General features: G+C 48.9%; 1 protein-coding gene across 3 annotated transcripts in view; it reads right to left on the bottom strand.

Moving 5' to 3' along the window:
• The window catches only part of stard13b (StAR related lipid transfer domain containing 13b), a 47,421-nt gene that overhangs the window by 16,494 nt on the left and 10,859 nt on the right, over positions 1–20,068 (bottom strand). For 2 of the 3 annotated variants that reach the window (XM_086125150.1, XM_086125151.1), the window contains exon 6: positions 19,056–19,089. In XM_086125150.1, the coding sequence (XP_085981276.1) occupies positions 19,056–19,089 (34 nt within the window). Of the gene's footprint in view, positions 1–8,444; positions 8,614–19,055; positions 19,090–20,068 lie in introns of those variants that run through there. The other variant, XM_086125152.1, reaches the window with a different exon arrangement.

The following is a 20,068-nucleotide window of genomic DNA, read 5'->3' as shown; positions in this document are numbered from 1 at the left end:
AAACAAACAGACGGTGAGTGTTTACATCAAAAACACCTGGAGGGGTTTTCAGAGAAGAAGAAAAAAAGGAGGAGCATTCGCCGGCAAGGACGTGTCGTCACGCTCAAGGGCCTGAGGTTGATGCCTGTCTTCCGTCTTTGTGATGCTAATCGCACACACACACACACACACTCAGCAATCAGCCGACAGTTAAAAAAAACAACGACACCGGATGCAGCGTGCCCAAAAAGAAGCTCCCGTTTACTCTGTCAAACACACGACGTCAACATCGATTCCGTCTCCCAGAAGCCAAATAATTGCGTCGGAATGTTGGAAATTGTTTTTTCCAAGGGTGGCTTTTAATTAACGGCCCAGCGGGACTCCCGACAAGCGCCACAATGGCACAGTTGTCATGCTCGAGACGAGGTGGCGCTTAGCAAACACCAGCCTTGATAAAAATCTGAATTGCTTTAAGATGAAGGAGAAAAAAAAAGAGATCATGAAATCATGATTCCTTTTTACATTTCTGGATTTTTTTGGGGGGGGGAGGGGGGAAACGGGAGTGAAGGCGCAACGAACATCTTGTCAAGAATTTTGACTTCACCTTGAAATCAACGGCGGCAAAAACGCTGACGCGTCCTTGCCGCCAAACACAATGCTTCAATCATCCGTCTCCAGCAAAGTGACTAACAGTCAACGCAGGCCACTAATTACACAGAGCCCACGTTGAATCACCCGCAGACTTCCTGAAGCCACATTTGACTCCACACGGGGGTGGGGGGGGGGGGCAGTGGGGACTAGGGGGGGTGGCGCATCGTTGGAAAATGATTTCCCCCCAAGGCCACGTTGCCGGGGCGACACAGGTACACTTAGTCAAACCCAGAAGAGCCAGCAGATGCTCTCACTCAGTTCTGGGGTGCACGTTTGGGCCAAGTTCTGTTGTCTTCATGCCGATCACGGGACAGCAGTGGCAAATTGTTGTGCTCAAGCACCGCATTTCATTTTTTACACCAGACACGGGCAGAATGCCAGGGATGAGAAACCGGGTCGGTCGGACATTGCGAAACGGGTGTGAACACTAACAAACCACGACAGTACGTCAAACTTGGAGGTGAGGCTAGAACGGCTGAACTTTAATTGGGGGTTAATGAAGTTCTGGGAGTTTTTAAATTTTTTTTAACATCTCTGCTCTCCAGAAACACATTTGAACAGGGGTGTGTAGACTATTGAGATCTACTGGCATCCCATGGTCCTTTCAAGTCATGCCAAATTTGCGGGGGATTCCTGTAACATCTCACTGTGCTGGGTGGGCTTTGTGTGAAAGGCACACGGGGGACGAAATGGCATCTTTTTTACTGCAGGATGGCTGTGCGAAAATGGCGCCCGACGCTGAGCATAAAAGCACAAATCATAATCGCCCGCACCTTTTCATGTCAGATTGAAGATCGTCTTTGTTCATGTCTTTAGTCTAAACAGTGAGGCCTAAGCAGCTTAACGTTTTTATTCTCCGATGACACACAAAGAGGAAGAGCTTATTGATTGCCAGGGTAAACAACGGGAGCCTGCGAGCTGGAGAGCCGCTGCTGTTGACCGTCGTCAAAGCACGCCGGGTCAAAAGTCGTGCGATCGCCGCATGGAATTCAAACAAGAGCGGCACAGCTGGGGGAAAGGTGGTCCACCTTCCGAAGGACACCCAGACAGGCGGGCCTTTCGTCCTTCGGGGGGGGGCGGGGGGGGACGTCTGCAACGGCGAAAACGCTGCTGCCGGCGAGCGTCCGCATTTCATAAGCGGTCAAAAAAAAAAAGTTGGCCATTCCTGACCCCGAGCCTTTGTGGCCGAAATGCCCACCATGCGGGTTTTCAAGCTATTTTCATTGGTCTTAAACGCCTGGAAGCGCAAGGTCCCCCCCCCCCCCCCCTCAAAGGTGATGCCCGGCGACCCAAACGTGACTTGAAATCCAACTTTGAAACCTAAAACCGAAGCCCCAACCACGGTTTGAAGCTCAAATTTGAGACCCGCGATGCTTGGAGGAAACCCGAACTCGTTGAGACCCCAATTCGAAACTTGAAACATGGTTCAAAACTTAAGTTTGAAACCCTACCCCAAGACTGAAACTCTGCTTTGACACCCCAGCCCTGCTTTGAAACTAGAGATGGCCCAACAACATTTTTTGCACCCGAGTCCAAGTCAATGAAGAGTCATTCAATACCTTGGCAAAGGAAAAAAAAAGAAAAAGAGGGTCTCCAAATTGACTTCTCTTCTTTTTTTTCCCCCGCCTTGTTTCTCTGCGGCGCAAAGCATCTTGATGGCCATCTCAACGATCTTTATGAAAGATGTGCTTTCTTTAGTGATTACAAAAAACAAACAAACCCTCAGGTGGGGATTTTGCAGATTCCACTGATCTGAGCCGGTGTTGATCTTTGCGGCCTTATCGCCAGGCTGCTTTTTCCACGATTGTCTTTTGTCCACAAGATGAATAAATAACTCGGTGTAGGTGGAATATGCACTGCGGGCTGGACAGTAGCTCACTGTGTGATGTCCCCCCCCCCCCCCCCCCTGCTCCCCATGATCCTCTGTCCATTGTTAAGATTGCTGAGCCTCCAGGACGGTTTACTGCAAATGGCGTCAAAGACAGCATTCCGCTTACGCCGCTATTGAAACACGCGTCTACGGCGACGGGTGTGAAAGGATGGACCTGGAAGCCCCTTGAGTGTTTCAGCAACCGAATGCCTCGGCAGCTTGGCATTTAGGGGGCTGCTGAAATGTCCAATTACGAGTCACGTTACTGACAAACGTCAACATTTAAAACCGGCACATAATAACCCGAAACAAAGGGGAAAGTGACTTCCGCCTATTTGCGTTCAATATTCTTTTTTTTTTTTTCCCCCCTTTGGGAAACTTCACTCTTCGTGGTTTCGTCCTCGAGCCAAAGCTCTAATATAAAGCAGTGCTTTGGCGCCATCTAATGAAAGCTTGATGTCAAGGAACTATGTTGAAGTGAAGGGCACATTTGTTGTCCCACCAGAAGAGCGATCGCGAATGTGCCCGGCTAGCGTGCAATCGCCGACTCTTGACACATTTCTTTTTTTTCTAAACCTCAGCAGTCTGAACGTTAGAGCTGAGGAAAAAAAAAAAAGTGGATGGAAATTGTGCGTGTGTGTGTGTATATATCGAGAGAGAGAGTATTTTAAGTTTCAGATGCAAGTGATTTGAGTGAGGAACACGGTCATGGTTCATCTCGAAGCCAAGGTTCCGCTCGACCGTAAGCCGGTTCATGTGAAGCGGCTTCAGTGTAGCGTTTCGTGCCGGACGCTCGTAAACAGCACAGCGAGACACAAGGGAGGAAAAGGCTCCCCAAAAAAAAAAAAAGAAACCTCCTCCCATTTAGGTCCATCTCATTTGGAGCCGGTCCCAGAGGGGACAGCGTGGGGTCGCCTCCTTTCGGGAAGAGTCAAGAGGGGAGGTTGGGGGTGGGGGGGGGGGGGCGGGGGATAGCGCGGTGACCGACGACATGAGAACAAGGGTCCCCACCGTGAGAAAGCCCTCTCAGGAACTCGGCCATAAAAGCGGTCCCTCGCTTAATTAACGGCCGCAAGACGACGGCGGCGCGGCGGGAACCCTTGTTCCATGCGTGCAAGTGTTCATCTCTGCCACATGGGGGCACTCCGCCTTAAGGGGAATTTGCAGAACAGCGCCTTGGCTTCAGCCTGCGAATGACCCTGTGGCCACTTGCAGCGCAACTTGAAGTGAAGAGAAATGCAACGAATTGGTCGCAGGCCCAATTTTGGGGTGGTTTAATGTTTCGTGATAGGAAAAGCAAACGGCACGCTGCAGAAGGCCCCTGTGTCGTCATCCACAGAGGTTACGAAAAAATTACAATAGAGAGAAACCAAGTCTACGCTGAAATAAATATTGCACTGAATTTACCTAATTTCATTTTGTCAAGTGGTTTTACAAAATAAAATCATTAAAGTCGAGACACGATAAGACACGATACGTCTTCTGGATCCCGATGATTTTGTTTTGTGCAACCACGTGATGAAATATAATGAAGTAAATTCAACCACAATTTTTTTTCTGTGTATTCTGCCACGATAACGAGTACGACAACTGAAGTAAAAAGGAATCAGACAAAAAAAATACTCTTGCTAAGGACAGATACCTGAAAAATCGAATACTCCATAACTTGAGCTGTAACTCCATATTTGTATTGAGCTATTTTGCACCACTGGAGATAAGTCAGTGCAGAAAGAAAATGTGCTGTTGCTCGAGAACATAAGTGCACACGTGTTGAGCAAAACATCTGGCCGTCAGAATTTAGGCCAAAAGGGGGTTGCTAGGTCGGCGACTGCGTTATTTCCTCATCTTTGGAATGTCCAAATCCCAAATCGGAAGGAAGATACCCTCAACCTATACCACACACACGCATGCGCGCACATACACACACACACACACACACACGCGTGTTCCAGTTAATGTGTGACCACGCGCTTCTGTTACAGTGCAAACGGGGCATTTGCGAAATGCGCACTCAAGTCACTGATTAGCCAGGCTTCGGCGGCTGCTCAGCCGTCACCGAGCTTTGCTGTAGCGAAAGGACTGGACTCGGGCTGCCACCTGGAGGCCCGAACCGTGAATCGAAACCATCGCAGGTTTTCTGTCCTTGGAAGGCTATACGGACGCTCGCCAGACACTTGATTAGGCACGCAGGAAATTACTCGTAAGATATGTTGCCAACACCGGATTACGGTGTTAAACTGCGATGTTGATCGTGAGGGCTTGGCTTCGGCACTGCTTTGAGTTTTCATTCGAACTATCCTTGGGTGCCGTCTCATATTTTTGACCGTCTCGTGTGATCCTCAACATGCACCGCGTTTGTCGTCAAATATACTTTTTAGGAACCATATGTCTCATTTTAGATGAACACTCAGAGTAGCTGCCCTGCCAAATTTGACATTTGTTGGAGTAAAGAAGAGCTTTGCCATGTAGAGGATCATCCTAAAAGTCGCTGTGACTAACTTACTTAACTTAGCCGGTGTGAATTGAAATGTACAGACAGCCCCAGTGGACACCCGCCCCCCCTTCCACAGGGGGCTGTGGAATAGGAGCTCATCCAATAAATAGGAGCTCATGCATTTGAAGTGCGGAAACGCCAATGGCGGATGCAGGCAGACACGCTAATCACATTGTCAAATTGGCTTCTTTTTCTTTTTACGCCCCGGTCTCTATTTACTACGCGGCGGAAGGCAGCAAATCAAAATCTGCATGACAACGACGAGCACATAAAGCCCCTCCACCCCCACCCCGCTCATGAATAAAAGATGAAACGGGCTCTCGCAAAGCAAGCAAACAACAACGACGCCGCCTCGTCGCCGGCTTCCGTATTTGTGCGGAGAGTAAAATTCTTGAGAGGCAGAGTAAATCCTTCCAAGTACTTGCCAGGCCAAGGACCCGAATAATGTTAAGACACTCCATTCGGTACACACTCTTCTGTTACCCAATAGGCCACAAGAACAAGCCGCCCCGACCAAGATAATCACGACTCAGTTCAATTGTTGTGAATTTCAGTTCGAAGGAGGGAGAAGCGACGGCAATGTGCAGTCATCTGCGGTGCTCGGGTCAAAACAAAACCAAACCAAAAAAAAAAAAAAAAAGAAAATAGGAAGCATATTTTGTCAAAGTGATGAGCAGAAAGACCAGATATTTGTAATCAAATGTCCCAAGTCAAAAGGCTTGAGGAAAAAAATAAGACACTCAAGTCCAGAGAGCTGAAAAAGATGCCCGTGTGCTTCCCACGCTAAGTCATGAGCTCACCTGCTAATAAACGTGCTGAATTACATAAAGTACAATCGATATCTCTTTTCTTTGTTTTTGACAACAGAAATGCAAACCTTACAGGCTTGGCTGGAATTTTTGGGGGGAGGGGGCAGGGGTGGGGGGGGGGGGTACATAACTGTACGTCCCCTTCTTACCACTCACTCACTTTCAACCTGCTGTGTCAACAGAAGTGTGGAATGCAGGAGACGCCGCCGCTATTTATGCAGATCTGTGTGTGCGCCAACTCCACACAGTGCTGCAGTCACGCTCTTAAAATACTCGCCGCTATCTCTGGCATTTCATCATGCCAGGTGAGGCCGAGCAAAAGGGATCGAGAAATGATTCACAAGGGGCCAAAACGCTGCAATTCATAAATTTAAGGACCCCAAGCATCCTGATATGGGGGGTAAAAATATTGGTGACAGTGATACCACGCTAGAGAGTACCTACTGATGAAAATATAACCAGAAAGGGGGGGGGGGGGGTTCTTTTTAAAATTTCATCAAAGTCGGTGATTTCTAGTTGCGCTGACAAGCTGCAGTAAGTACGAATTGATTTGTAAACCACTTGAGCGCTGCATTCAACTCCATGCAGTAGCATTAGCAAAGATGCTAGCAGTGAACAACAAGAAAGGAGGATGTCGGCTATGACCGCAGGCAGCTGAAGGAGCTGAAATGCGATTGTTGTGCATGTAGCGGACACGGAGACATCTCAAGCACAGAAGCGCGGCGCAGACGGTAACGCTCAAGCATAGCATTAGCACGGGTGCTAGTTGAACTAACTTGGGGTAAAAAGCACTTCTTCGGAGCGGAACCGAAATCGAGGGTTCGGGGTTGACATGACGGCAGATGCGCCGACAAAGGGTCACATTTTCCCGTGAAAGAAAGTAACGCGCGTCCCAGTATGGCGGGGGAACCACGTGAGGCGTCTGACTCAGCGGAGCCACTCGAGCATGACTGGAAAGAATGCCGTCATAAGGACCAAAGTATCGGAACGCAATCCACTGACAGGAGGTTGGAAATGCCAGAAGAAAGTGGGCCCGTTCGTCCACTTTGCAGCTCGTTCGCGGTGATAACTCGCTCTTGCACAACACAAATAATCGGAACGACGAGGAAAACACTCGTGTGCAGTGGGGGGGGGGGGGGGGGGGGGGAGGCCATCGAGCCGCGTAAGCGCCGCTCGCGTACGGGCGGGTGTCACGGTGACAGCCATCATCGACACCTTTCACCGCGCAGAGCGGAAATAAGCTGAAGAAACTATTCGTACCTTTTTACCTCCATAAATCTCCAGGTGAATGTAAAGAATCACGTCAGTAAAGCCGCGCCGGATCCTCGTAAAGCCGTCGAGGGTCCATCCGGATCTCATCAATGTTTACACCCCAGTGGCTTCCCACCTCGTTACATAACAGCCACTTATCTGCCTCTCTATTGTCAGTCAATAGGAATTATTTACCGCACCCGCAACACCCTCACGTTGGCTGAAGGTCAAGTTTGTCGGCACGTATACACACACACACACACACACGTGCACACATGCCCGCGCGGCAGTATGCTAGACTGGCGGCGACCTTTTGCCAGAGACAATCAGCTGATGTGGAAAGGAACACAACAAGGGCTCGCCCTTCATTCCTTCCCGTGCTCCCCCCCCCCCCCCCCCCCCACTGGTTAAGCCCAGCGAACACTGCGGGAATTTTACCACTCTTTTTTTTTTTTTCAGCACACTGCCTTGTTATTAACATTGTTTTTAGCATTAGCATTTGCGGCTAGGGTTTGCAAAAAAAACTTTTCTACGTCGGAAATCGCTCTCGTGAGGTGGGAGAATTAAATGGATCGCAATTCAAGTGGATGCCCTGAACCGTGGGAGAGGAGGAGAGCCATCTGCTCGACATGGATGTCTGATTATGAAAGCACAAAATGTGCTGTGTATACTTATGCTGGAATATCACGCACGCCAACAGGTTGACTCCACCCGGCGGCGCGCAAGCAACGCCCCTTTCTCTAAATTCATCCATTTATCCGTTATTTGAACCCCTTACCCTCACGAGGATCGCGGGCGTGCCGGAGCCTATCCCAGCCACCTTCGGGCAGTAGGCGGGCGGGGGGGACACCTTGAACTGTTGGCCAGCCAATCGCAGGGCACACAGACGACCAACAACCATTCGCAGACGCAATAACACCTCGGGACAATTTGGAGCATTCAGTTAACCTGCCGTGCGTGTTTTTAGAAGCTGGGAGGAAAGCGGAGGAGCCCTTGAATCGAACCCCGGACGTCTGCACCGTGAGGCGGACGTGTTAACCATAATATGAACAATTGACATCAATGTTTTGATATCTAACGAGCATTTATCCGAGTCCCGATGAGGAATGCGCCCCTCGTTGATCTGCGGCGCACAGACAGTATGCGGAGTTGAAACGGATTATAATTAATATACTGTTCATAATACAATCCACAAGTCAGGAAATTCCTATTTGTTCTGCAGTTCTCTTGAAAGAACTCAGTCGATCCCCCCCGAGGACTTGAGCGGACCAAACGACCGTAGCGTCATGGCGAAAACTAAAAGTGAGAATGGCAGCCTAACTTTAGCCATGTGGGACCAATTCCTAGGATTCTCTCACTGTGGCCCCCCCCCCGACCCCCACCCGCCTACCTCCAGCTATCCTCTTGAGGAGCTGCTGCCTGGCAATGATCCGTCCCAGCCTGTAGCCGGAGCGCCGACGGCGGTGGTCCATCCTCAGATAGATGTCCCGGCTCTCTGGGGTCATGCTTCCCAGACACTCGCTGCCCGAGGACTCCTGGAGTTCTCGAAACATGTCCGTCCAAAGGTGGGGGGGGGGGGGGGGGGGGGGGGAGAAAAAAAATATGCTCAGCTCTGGCTAAAGCTATCCAACCGGAGTGCCTGGGACTCTTCACGCAGAGGTGCAAAAATCCTCGAGTGAGCCGAGTGGGACGGCACAGAGGGTGGGGTGGGGGGGGGGGGGGGGGGTTCAGGAGTGGTCACGTCATCCGGGGGAAGGCCAATGGCCGTGAGGCTGTGGGAGCCCGGCCCACCTCGCAGAGCTGAATCCAGGGTTTGTGTGAAGGCTTGTCAGCACGGGAGGGAAAAATAAATTCCCGCCGGAATGCTGACCGAATGAGTAAGGAGCGTAGTTGGGTGGGCTTAGAAAAATAGTGTTGTTGTTTTTTTACATTGAATCCACCCTGCTCCAGAACAACTCGTCTAGTGTGGCTGGACACGCAGAGTCAGGCAAGGCCCAGAAAGTGACCGAATGGTGCTGGCACAAGACCGCCTGAAGCTATTTTGCTGGCTGGAGAATGCTGAATTCAGTTAACGCGCATGACACAACCGCCACCCCCCCCCACCCCCACCCCAACACCACCAACAATCCAGAGAGGCCTCTCGACAGGTCCCCTCAAATTGTCAGCACCCCTTGGAGCTAATGGCAAATTCAAGCCGGGACACATTCACTCGCCCGATAACCACGATCAAGTCCGTCCGCACGCTCAAGTGAGAAGTCAACCCGACTGCCGCACTGATATTCACCAAACTACCACAAGATGACTGCTTTTGACAAAATGAAGCCCCTCAACTCACCCGTTCACTGGCACCAAGATGCCCCCGGTTTGGCCCGAGTGTCAAAAAGGTCCGGCAAATCCCGGAGGGAAGGTTCCCGAGAGAAATCCAACCCATTAGTGAAAACTGAAATCTGTCAATGGTTTGGATGAAGCTCAAATTTGGTCGCCATCAGACAAAATCTCAAGACCTTCAAATGTCTGCTTCGAATCCAAGCGGCAGACTCCCTGAATGTTTTCAGACGTGGCTTCTTCAGACTTTTTTTGTGGGTCTACTAATGATAGATATGCCAACCAAATTTTAAGTTTCAATATGAATCTGGCTTCGGCGGCTCCGTTTTCAGAGTTTAGTGTGTCCCGTCATCAACTTTGCCCCTGCAAATGATAACTTCAGAGCAAAACGGCTGACTTCCTGAATGTTTTTGGGCATAGCGTATTGAGACTTTTTTTTTTTTTTACGGGTCTACTCATGATAGTCACGCCTGCCAAATTTTAAAATTGCAACGTGAAACGGGCTTCAGGGGCGGAATTTTCCCAAAAGCCCATTTTCGGCCTTGGCAGCGCACGTTCAGGCACTCACTCCAACGTGTGCTTTTTTTTCTCCACTTTACGACTGGACGACAGCATTCTCCGCGCACCTGTATTAAAGTCCACATGCGGACGCGCCCAGTCCCTCTCAGGATCCGGGCCACGCTGGTGGTGACGCTGCTACTTTTGTGCCACACAGTCCCGCCTGTGTCGGAGTGGCAATGAGCAGCGTGGCGCCATGTGACCACGTTAAACACACAGCCCTTGTCTGTGCACCCCCCCCCCCCCCCCCCCCACCATCAAACCCAGTCCGGCTTAAGCTCACAAAGAGCACAATTCAGCCGCACACTTCGGGGGTTTTCATAAACGTCTCCTGGGATTAGACGCCACCCCGCCCACACACTCCCAACAGCGCCCCACTCACGCACACGCACTCAGGTGGAGTTGCTTTTTTAAGCGGCGGGTGATGGAGTCACATCACTTGGGTGATTTCATCGGGCGGAGCACAAACACCTGGCTTCATTCATAGAATAACTACCGTACACATGAGTGGCAGCACGATGGTTGGCATGGGGTGTAACCGGCCCCCCCCCCCCAAGCTGTGACTCCCGTGTTTACTTCCTCGCTAGACGTCTAGGCGGGTGCATTCCAATGCCACCTTGTGCCTATCGCCTCACGGAATCCACCGCCAGCTCATAACCGACCACAAATAAGATCGGCCTGGGCGATTTTATTTATATATATATATATATATATTTTTTTTTGAACAATAATTGTTGTAATGTTAAGGTACAAAGGTCGCGTGCGATATACCGTACACATTTAAGCTGGCAAAAGTGGCATAAAATAGCTCATAGGAAAGAAGTAATTGGTACTGCGATGGGTTTCCGGCGTCTACGCTTTTCTGTTTAAGGCTAACGTAACTTACGGAAAGCTCGTTGGACTTGTTCAGTCGGAATAGATTCACACAAATGAAAGGAGAGTGAGACTTTGATCGCAATATTTTGTCAAGTTTTGACGGCGTTTCAAATTTGAAAGATGCCGAAAGAGACCTGGCGTGCCGTAGGCGGGTCGAGCTCAAAGAGGAACAGCTCCGGCGTCGACCGCTATCAAACGTGTCCCGGCACGCCTGCCGTCTGCGGTTCCGCGCTGGCCGACTGCTACGGGGGAAGCCAAATGGGCCTTCGTCGGCGCAGGTGCTTCCACTCGCGGCCGCTTCACTTGGCGCGCGAGTCAGCGCGGCCGGCAGCTCGGAGGGAATTCGATCAATGAGCAGAAAAAACGTCGTCTCGGCTGGGATTTCCCCACTTCTAGCGCGGATGCATTCCCGCCGCTTCAAGGCCGCTAATTAGCGATAACGGAGACAAATCTGAGCATTTGTGACTTCCGCGTTCAAGTCAGCAAAGGGCCAGATTAAAAGATGAGTCTCAAGTAATGATCTTGTGCTGATAATCGGGCTGAAATTGAGCATGGGGGATTGATTATCTTGTGGTGTGCGCACGTCATGATGATCAGGCAGAATTTGAACATTTTCCCCGACGTTCAAACTGACACGAGCGAAGGCCAAGATATTGAACATATTATCTTGAGGGGTTATCCTCTGGTGTGCACACACGGCAATGAGCGGGCCGAAATTGAGGATTGACTCGCACTCGGCATTCAAAGTCTGCAAAGGCCCGAATATCTGATGTGTCTACAAATCCTCAACAGTGGTGTGAGGCACACGCGTACCAATAATCGGGCCGAATTTGAACATTGTCAACATTCCAACTTTTTTTTTTTGTTCTTCGATGCTGTGATCATAACATCCTGACTTTTTTTTCTAAAAATGTTTCAACTTCTAAATTCCCGGTTTAGAGGTATACGTCGAACTGAGTCCCTGGGAAAATGTCTCCCTTGTAAAGGGTCCCTGGGCCCAAAACGTTAGAGAAGCAGTGTATGCAACATCTGCACTCTATTATCGTGACTTCATCTCCTCGTAGCGTGCCGTTTCCCACGCGAAGGCGGCTGGCGTTCATGTGTCACTTGCTGCACGGCCGATCGCCTCACACTGCAAGATGCGGCTACTTCCAAAATCCCTCCGTTTCCTGTGGCCTACGTCGTCTTTTGGGTCACGGGTGAGCTGAAGCCTGTCCCAACTGCACCGCAGATTGGTCGCCGGCCAATCGCAGGTTACATTCATTCCTCACACAACCAGCATGATTTAGAATCTTGAATTTACCCCGTCAAAGCCCACGCGAGAACATGATTGTTTTTAAACAAGATTAGATTCAAACCCAGAACCCCTCCACTGTGAGGCAGACGTGATACCCTCCGCTCCACCGTGAGAGAAAAGGACTCTCGACATGCAGGAATGTGAAAGCTTAAAAAGTGTACATACCGGATGAACGATATATCTTCGATAACGTCTGACTACTTCCAATGCAAAGACGACCCATAGCGCCACCCCGTGGCCACACCGGGCCCGCGGGTGCACTCGTCTCTTGCACCCCAAAACCCCATCGACAATTTCCTACAAGTGGGCAAAACGCAAGAAAATGTTTGCACCGGTCATATTACATTTTGGAAGCTAACGTGACACATGCCATACTGTACATCGGTCGAATGTCCCCAAACCTCTTGATTTTATCACAACTGTCCAAAAAAGACTTTCCATGTTAAATAACACGCTGCAACGTCATAAATTAAACGTGAATCCGTGTTTGTTCGTTCTTTTTTGTTTTGTTTTTTTGCCCACCCCTCCAGAATCGGGATGCAGCTCGAGCGTAAGAAGCCGGGCTCGGGGCCGCCTCGCCCGGGGCTTCCACTGACCTGCCAGCCGCCGCTCGCGGACATTCCTCCAGAGTAAGTCCCACGCTTTGGACGTGGAGCTCCGCAGCTGCGCGCTGAAAGACCGCCGCGGCTTCAGCGTGGCCGACGTCCGTTTAGACGTCATCGCCCTCGGACATACTAAACGCCGTATCCCTCAAAAATCCTCCAAAACAGAAGAAATCCCTCGGCTTTTTTTTTTCCCGCTTCACTTTCAAACGGCTTCTCCTTTCCACTTGTCCGGGAAAAGAAAAAAAAAAGCAGCAATGGATCCACGTCAAAGTTAAAACGTTCTCATCAACGTATGAAATGTGAAGAAACGATGGCAATCGACTTTCACGCTTCCCACCAGATGTGCGCGCGAGCGTGTGCGCGCGCGCCAGAGAGGAAAGCCACGCACGGCGAGAGCCTGAACAGTTGCGATGCGTTCAATGGCTGTGGGAAATGTGTCAACGCTCAGGTGAAACTTCAAACGCGTCTCGTGACAAAAATGTGAAAGTGGGTGACTGGCACGAAGAGGCAGAGCGGCCAAACGTACACCCTGTGCTTATGTAAAAGTATGATTTCAACTCTACTTGTAAAAAAATAAAAAATAACATCACATAAAAAAAGGCACAGTCTAAAATATACTCAAGTACAAAAAGGGCATTCACGTTGTAAAAGACGCTCGTTCCTACCGACTGCTGTCAGGCTGCTGAATAAAAATAACAACAACAATAATAATTACATGATGTGAAAAACAATTGTAAATAGCACTGCGATTTATCCCTTTTGTATTTATATTGCACTTAATTGAACGGTGTCCGTTTGTTTTTCTTCTTTCTACCCACATTCTTGCTGCTGGAGGCTGTAAATTTCCCCAGTGTGGGACAAAATAAAGGATATCTTAAAAAGGAGCGAATTGTATTTTCCTGTGTGGATACAGTTTCTACATTATGGGACAATTCCAAACACAAATATAAATTTCAGTCCAACTTTCTGAATGGGTTGTATGGTTCTTGCACAAATGAAATGAATTGTCAAGGGATTGAAGACGACTGCATCCCTGTAAAAAGAGCAGGAAAGTCACAAGTCTCTCAGGCTGTGGGAGTGGCTCAACAGTGACCAGCTCTGGCCTCTGCTCTGCCCCTGGTGCGTCATGTCAAATTTAGGAAGAATTTATTTCCACTTTGGGGGGGACTTTCAGTGCTGAGCGCGTGTACGGTTGCCGCCTTGGCGGACAATCACACGCGAGCATCATGAAGACAATCAGGCCGCACATCTCGTGAAAGCTGGCTGCGACAGTCGAGAGAAGGTCAACGCCTGGAAAGCAGGAATGCGACTTTCACTTTCAGCACCATTCGGCGCCGTTGTCGCAACATCCTCCCGCCCAAAAACGAGGCCAAAGAGTGGCGGATAAGCACGCAAACCAAGTTTACCTTGACAAAGGCTGAATTATTTAAGGGATTCCAAACCTCGCATTGTGAAGGCCACGGCGGCCGATAGCGTTATCGGCCGCACGGATGTTCAGGGCTGGTCTAATCTCGATACTAACGTGACCGGAGCGACTGAAGACCGGACTTGGGCGGCCTCTCCAAACCTTGCCGCCACCTGTCGCTTACCTTTGGGTGATGACGTCATCGGGTCAAGGAGAGATGAAAAGTAGCAAAAGGGCAGCACCGTTTCAAATGAATTTGACTGACGTCATCGCGCGGTGACGAATGTTGCCGTCCGAAGTCTCACGTTTGCGGACTTGACCTGTGCAAATTCTTAGAAACGATTAGTGAAATGAAAAAGATACAGACGCTAATTGCGCTATGATCGTCATCTTGCCTAATTATGGTTAATTAGTTTCAGGTTTCTTTTTTCAAGACACTGGTCTCTCTTTTATTTTTTTTTTGAGTGAAGAGGAAAACTCTTAGCTGGCCGACAGTACTTTACTTTCTTTTTTTTTTTTTTTACTTTAGCCTTCATCGGAGCCGTCAGTACTTTGGGCCAATGTTAATTTGACACACAGCCACCGGGGGCAGCACATTTTCTTTTTCCACACACATTTCTTGTGTTGTCATAATTGAAATTATGAACTGCTTTTTATTTTTTTTTAAATATATGAACAGTCTGTCTCACTTATGTTGGATTGTGTCGGACGTCAGAGGTTGGAAGGTGGAAAACGGCTGAACGAGTGCAAATGGTAAAACAAGAAGGAGAATAGGGAGAATCGGACACGCACGAGCGTTTGGTCAAAGCGCGGCCACGCTTTGACCCGTCTTGACGTGAATCAGCAGAGGGGAAGACACCATCTCCAGAATGCAGCCCGGCTCATTGTGGCCGCCGCCACTTGGCAGCGAGTCGACGACAGAAGAGGAAACATCCATCAGGCCTGCGAATCCCCCCCCCCCCCCCCCATGCTGACGCGTCCTCTTTGTTGCTTTTGGACCACTTGAAGCAAGAACACCCCGAAGAAGCGCACGTTTGACTTGATTGCCATTGTGAAGCCAAGAATTCCGCCGCTTCGCCCAGCGTCCGCCCGTGTCACGTGACCGACGCGATGGGAGAAGAACGCTAGCGGACGTCGACGCGCGCTATAAAACAAACAACCTGGAAGTTGTGATCAACTAACAGGAAGTTGAGACACCGAAACATTCACACAGACCACCAGGAAGTTTACGCACAAACGATTTGAATAGAGCCTCTCCGAGTTCTCGTTTAAAAAAAAAAAAAAATTATGATTTTGCCAAGGAAATTTCCTTTCCTATCCCATCCAAGCGAGATCATTCCAGAGTACTTGGAATGATCTACAAATGCTTAGAAAAGTTGCCGAAACGGTCAGCCAGGTAAGAGTTTTTTTCCTCTTCAAAAAAAAAAAAAAAAATTAAAAAAAGAGATCATTGTCTGGAAAAAGGAAACCTTAAACTAATTAACCATAAGTCAGCAAGATGGACGTCATAGCGCAAAACGGTATCGGCGTCTTTTTCATTTCGCTGATCGAATGTAATATTTGGCAGGTCGGGTCCGCAAGCGCGAGACTTAGGTGGGCAACGCTCGTCGCCACGTGATGACGCCAGTCGGATTCATTTGAAACAGTGCTGGGGGGTATGTTACTCAACCACTAGCAGGCTTGAAACAAAGTATGTGCAGTTGACAAAATCGAGCAAGAAGTTGAAAAATGCCAGATGAGAGGAAAAGTGATTTCTCCTCCAACGCTCGGGTCACGCTCGGGCTTGGCCCCCTGAAATAGTCTGGGAGAGTGCACTCATGGAAACGGGGCCGAGGGAGCGCGCGGGCGGCGTACACATCCAACATCCAACCCCCCCCCCCCGAGGGCTCGTCTCAGGCATGTGCTATAAATTTCCTGACCACATATTCCCAAGTCGAGTTCATTTTTCCAGAGGAGCCACACATGTGGTGCATATCTGGCTCGAGCTTATGGCTGGAGGACGACGGGGTGGCTGGGGTGGGGTGGGGGCGATGTGTTGGGGGGGGGGGGGGGGGCTGACTCCATTAAAGTGGTCCCTAATCTTGTTTTCTTGAGGAGCTTCGTCATGGTTTCTTCTCGCTTATTACTTTCCCAGAGGTCAACGCAGACTTGTTAGTTTGAGTCTTTTTTTTTCTTCTTTTTTGCGCACTCGTTTTGCGACTTCCATCTAAATCAGGGAACCCAGCAAGTCTGTTGAGCCAAGTGTCGCATTACTAAGAAATAATGCGGAATGACCGAGCAAGTCATGCTGTTGGCTCCCCCGCTCGGCTCAGGCGGCCCACAAAGTTGCCGCCGACCTCCAGCACCTGGTTTGTGTGAAGTACCGTTCCACTTTCCCAATCGCTCCATTTTTTTCGCACCCAAAAAAAAAATTGCACCAAAACGTTGTCACGGGTTTTCAATGAAATGCTGCCGTGATGTTAAATGATCATTTCAACACATTGCGTGAAGTCATGTAGCAGGAAGTCGACAAATGGAAGTTGATACAATCGAAAGGGGAAATCGACACACACTAGCTGGAAGTTGGAGCAAAACTAACAGGAAGTTGGCACACCGCAGGCAAGTGGCAGCTAACCAAACGGATGCCAGCGTGACAAACTACCCGAAAATGGAAACAATCTTCCCGGAGTCGACTGAAACTAGCAGGAAGCGGACAGACAAAAACTGGGCCTTGAAACAAACTCCTGGGCAATTGACGTGAACGAACAGGAAGTTGAAATTAGCAGCTAGCCGAGGCAGATGAGCAGGAAGTGGACACGCATGACCTGGAACCCGAAGCTCACGAGCAAGAAGCTGACGGGCACAAACAGGAAAATGAGAAAATATCATCAAAAGTCGGCCCCGAACAAACCAGGAAGTTGAACCAAACTAGCAGAAATCGACGGCAGCTAAAAGGAGGTGACCACACATTATCCATGAGGGTTAGGGATCGAATTTCGGGTGAAAGCCCGAAATTTGGCTTCTCGGGCGAGGCTTTTAAAGGAGGATTTAAAGTCAAGATGAAGCTTCCAAGCCAGGGGAGGCTTTTCACATCACGTTCAAGCCGAACTTATGAATGCAACATTTCCAACCGTGATGAAAAGATTTTTGCGGTTGTCAAAAAAGGTTCCCGCTCCGTTCTCCCCAATATTGACAAACGTGCACGAACGCTGAAGAAAAAGTCACCAAATACTCGTGGCCTTCCCCCCTCGCTTTTTTTTTTTTTAATTTTATTATTATTTTTTCCTTCTCTCCCTCTCTTCACTGGCCGCCTCCGCACTCAGGAAACCGCAAGTCATTTTCCATCTTTCCATGTGTGGAATTTTTTCATGCTGCCTTCACGCCAGCGGCCCCCTTTACACTCATGAGCAGAGGCTCATAAATTTAGCGCATGATCTCACCCGATTGGCGACCAATCAGTTGGACTCCACCCAGGCATGCGGCGCGGCTTTTTTCAAATAACCACACCAGGCGACAACATTGCCAGGGGGAAAAATTCGCTTGGAGAAAAAAAAAAAAGTTTAAAAAAATAATAATAAAAGGGAGGGGAAAAGCCCCTCCCCCCCCCCCCCCCCCCAAAGCAATGTGATGTTATTTTCCCAGAGCCAGCGGAATGAAACGTGCAGACATTTGGGGGTCATGTCACATTTTAAAAGGGAACTTAAAGAAAGATGCGCAGCATCTGTTGGCTGTTTTTTGGTTCAATCCAGTTAAGAGCGAAAACTCCGATATAAAAAAGAAAAAAAGATGGCATACACGGTGGTCTCGACGCTGGGGTTTCCCAGATTTACACTTAGGCTTGGTCACGCCACATAATTCTCACACGCACACACACACACACAGACATACAAATAGCGGTTGCATAAAAGTGACATGGAATGTTTACGTCCACTCATGCCGTGGCATCATGCCCCAGAGTGCAACGTGAGCTTCCGCTCAAATCCCGCAGCTGCGCAGCCCCCCCCCCAACCTCCACCTCGCCTTCACGGAACATCCCGACAAGCCCTCAGCATGATGCAAAGAATGATCTGACACCCGGGCCTCATTTCTAGTTTTGATAATTGATCCGCCGTTTATTTTATTTTTTTTAAATGACAAAACTATTCTTGTAATCTTTTTTTAATATGTACCCCCATTCTTAATTGTTTTTAATATAGAAGTAGAGCATGTCGGATCCCCCGCCCCTTTATAAGGAATTTTAAAAAAAATTTTAACTGAAAGAAAAAAAAAATCATGTCATATGACCGGCATTTTTGAAGCGTTACAGATACAGGGTGACCCAAAAAGATGCGTACTCATGAAAATTTCAATTGTGAGTTTGATTAAAAAGCTATTTATTTCAAATTACAACCACACATTATTCGGTTTATGGAAGACCATTCACCAGAGTTTCAGCTATTTCTGTCAGTTTTTAGTCAATTTATGGCTTTCCCAAGATGTGTTCCAAATGTCCACCATTCCGTTGCATGCAAACCTGTACTCGTCTGACAAAGTTGTCAATCACTTTTACACACTCCTCTTTCGGGATGGCTCTTATTTTTGCTGTGATGGCAGTTTTCAGTTCCTCAATTGTTTGTGGATTTCCCTGGTATATACATTTTTTATCGAATAAAATATGGGTACGCATCTTTTTGGGTCACCCTGTACTTGGGATTTTGCTGAAAGAGCAAATGTGACGATAACCATAGAACGGTTTATGGACATTATTAGAGCATAGCGGTACCATGGCGACAAACACACTTCTCACACAGCAACATTTTGCAGAAAGTGGTTTGCCGCTTTTTTGTGATGCCACCACCGAAGCGGGGAGGGGCGCGGGGTGAAACGTGATGCTAACCGCTGAGCAGATATGGACATTACCAGAGTGTAGCGCTAGCATAGCTCCAGAAAATTCCCACCAAAGAGTTGTCATCCTACCTGCTCCTGCTTCACTTGTCATCGTGTTGAAAACCTGGAAGAACAACAACAAAAAAAAAAGTAAGAGTCAATGTGGTCACACAATCATTTTGGTCAAAATTAATCAGGAGCTTCTGAGGGAAGCCGAGATGCGTAAGAAGTCGACAGATTTGTTTTGGGTAAGCCGGGCCTCTCGCTGAAAGCCTGGACGACGACAACGTCAACATTCCTCTCCGTTTTCCTGCCTGCTCTGATTTACACTCGCCTGCTTTCCACATTTTTCCCCTGGCGGCGACTCGGCCACTTTCCACCGCCGTTGACCTTCTCTTTGCGTGGCGCGCTCGCGTTTCCAACTTTCTGTCGCTGCGTATATTTTGAGGGGGACCGCGGCCGGTCGCGTTCTCGAAAATGCTGCGCTCGTCACTCGAAACATTCAAAACTCAAATCATCTTTCCGATGGAAATGGATGGAAAAGACGTTCATCCGTTCCAGCCCCCTCCCAAAATGTATGCGCTCTTGGTTTAGGAAAACGAGCACTCTGTAATATTTTACGTGATGAAAACAGAGTAACAACAAACTCATTTTATCATCAAACTCCAAAATCTTTCTGTTGGAGTACAGAAGAGAGTTGACGTTCCCTTCAAAAGTTGCGGGGTCGGAATGACTCATCAGAGCCAAGCCCTCGGGCAAGGCCTGGGAAAGAAATTGCTTTGAGTTCAACTTTCCATTTGACAAGAAAACGTGCAAAATTGTGAATCGTTTCATTCCTCCTTTTTAAGTTGTAAGCGATGTCAATGCCCTTCGACGTGGTCACTTTTCTCGCAGTCTCCCCGGAGGCAACCGTCCTCGGTTCGTGCCGCCACATCTTCCATTAACCCCTGAAAATCGGACGCCTCGTCGGGCGTTTGTGCCTCGGGATTTAACCCGGCAATTCGTTTTGCCGGATGTTCACACCTTGGCCACCAGGAGGCAGTATGAACAGTCATGCGGACGCAAACAAAAGAAGAATAGTATAGTACTGGTTCTTTTTGAAT

This window comes from Hippocampus guttulatus, chromosome 12, assembly GCF_054856545.1.
Source record: "Hippocampus guttulatus isolate MCC_2025c chromosome 12, RoL_Hgut_1.0, whole genome shotgun sequence".
NCBI classification, from domain to species: Eukaryota; Metazoa; Chordata; class Actinopteri; order Syngnathiformes; family Syngnathidae; genus Hippocampus; species Hippocampus guttulatus.
This window is presented reverse-complemented; position numbering and strand designations above follow the sequence as displayed.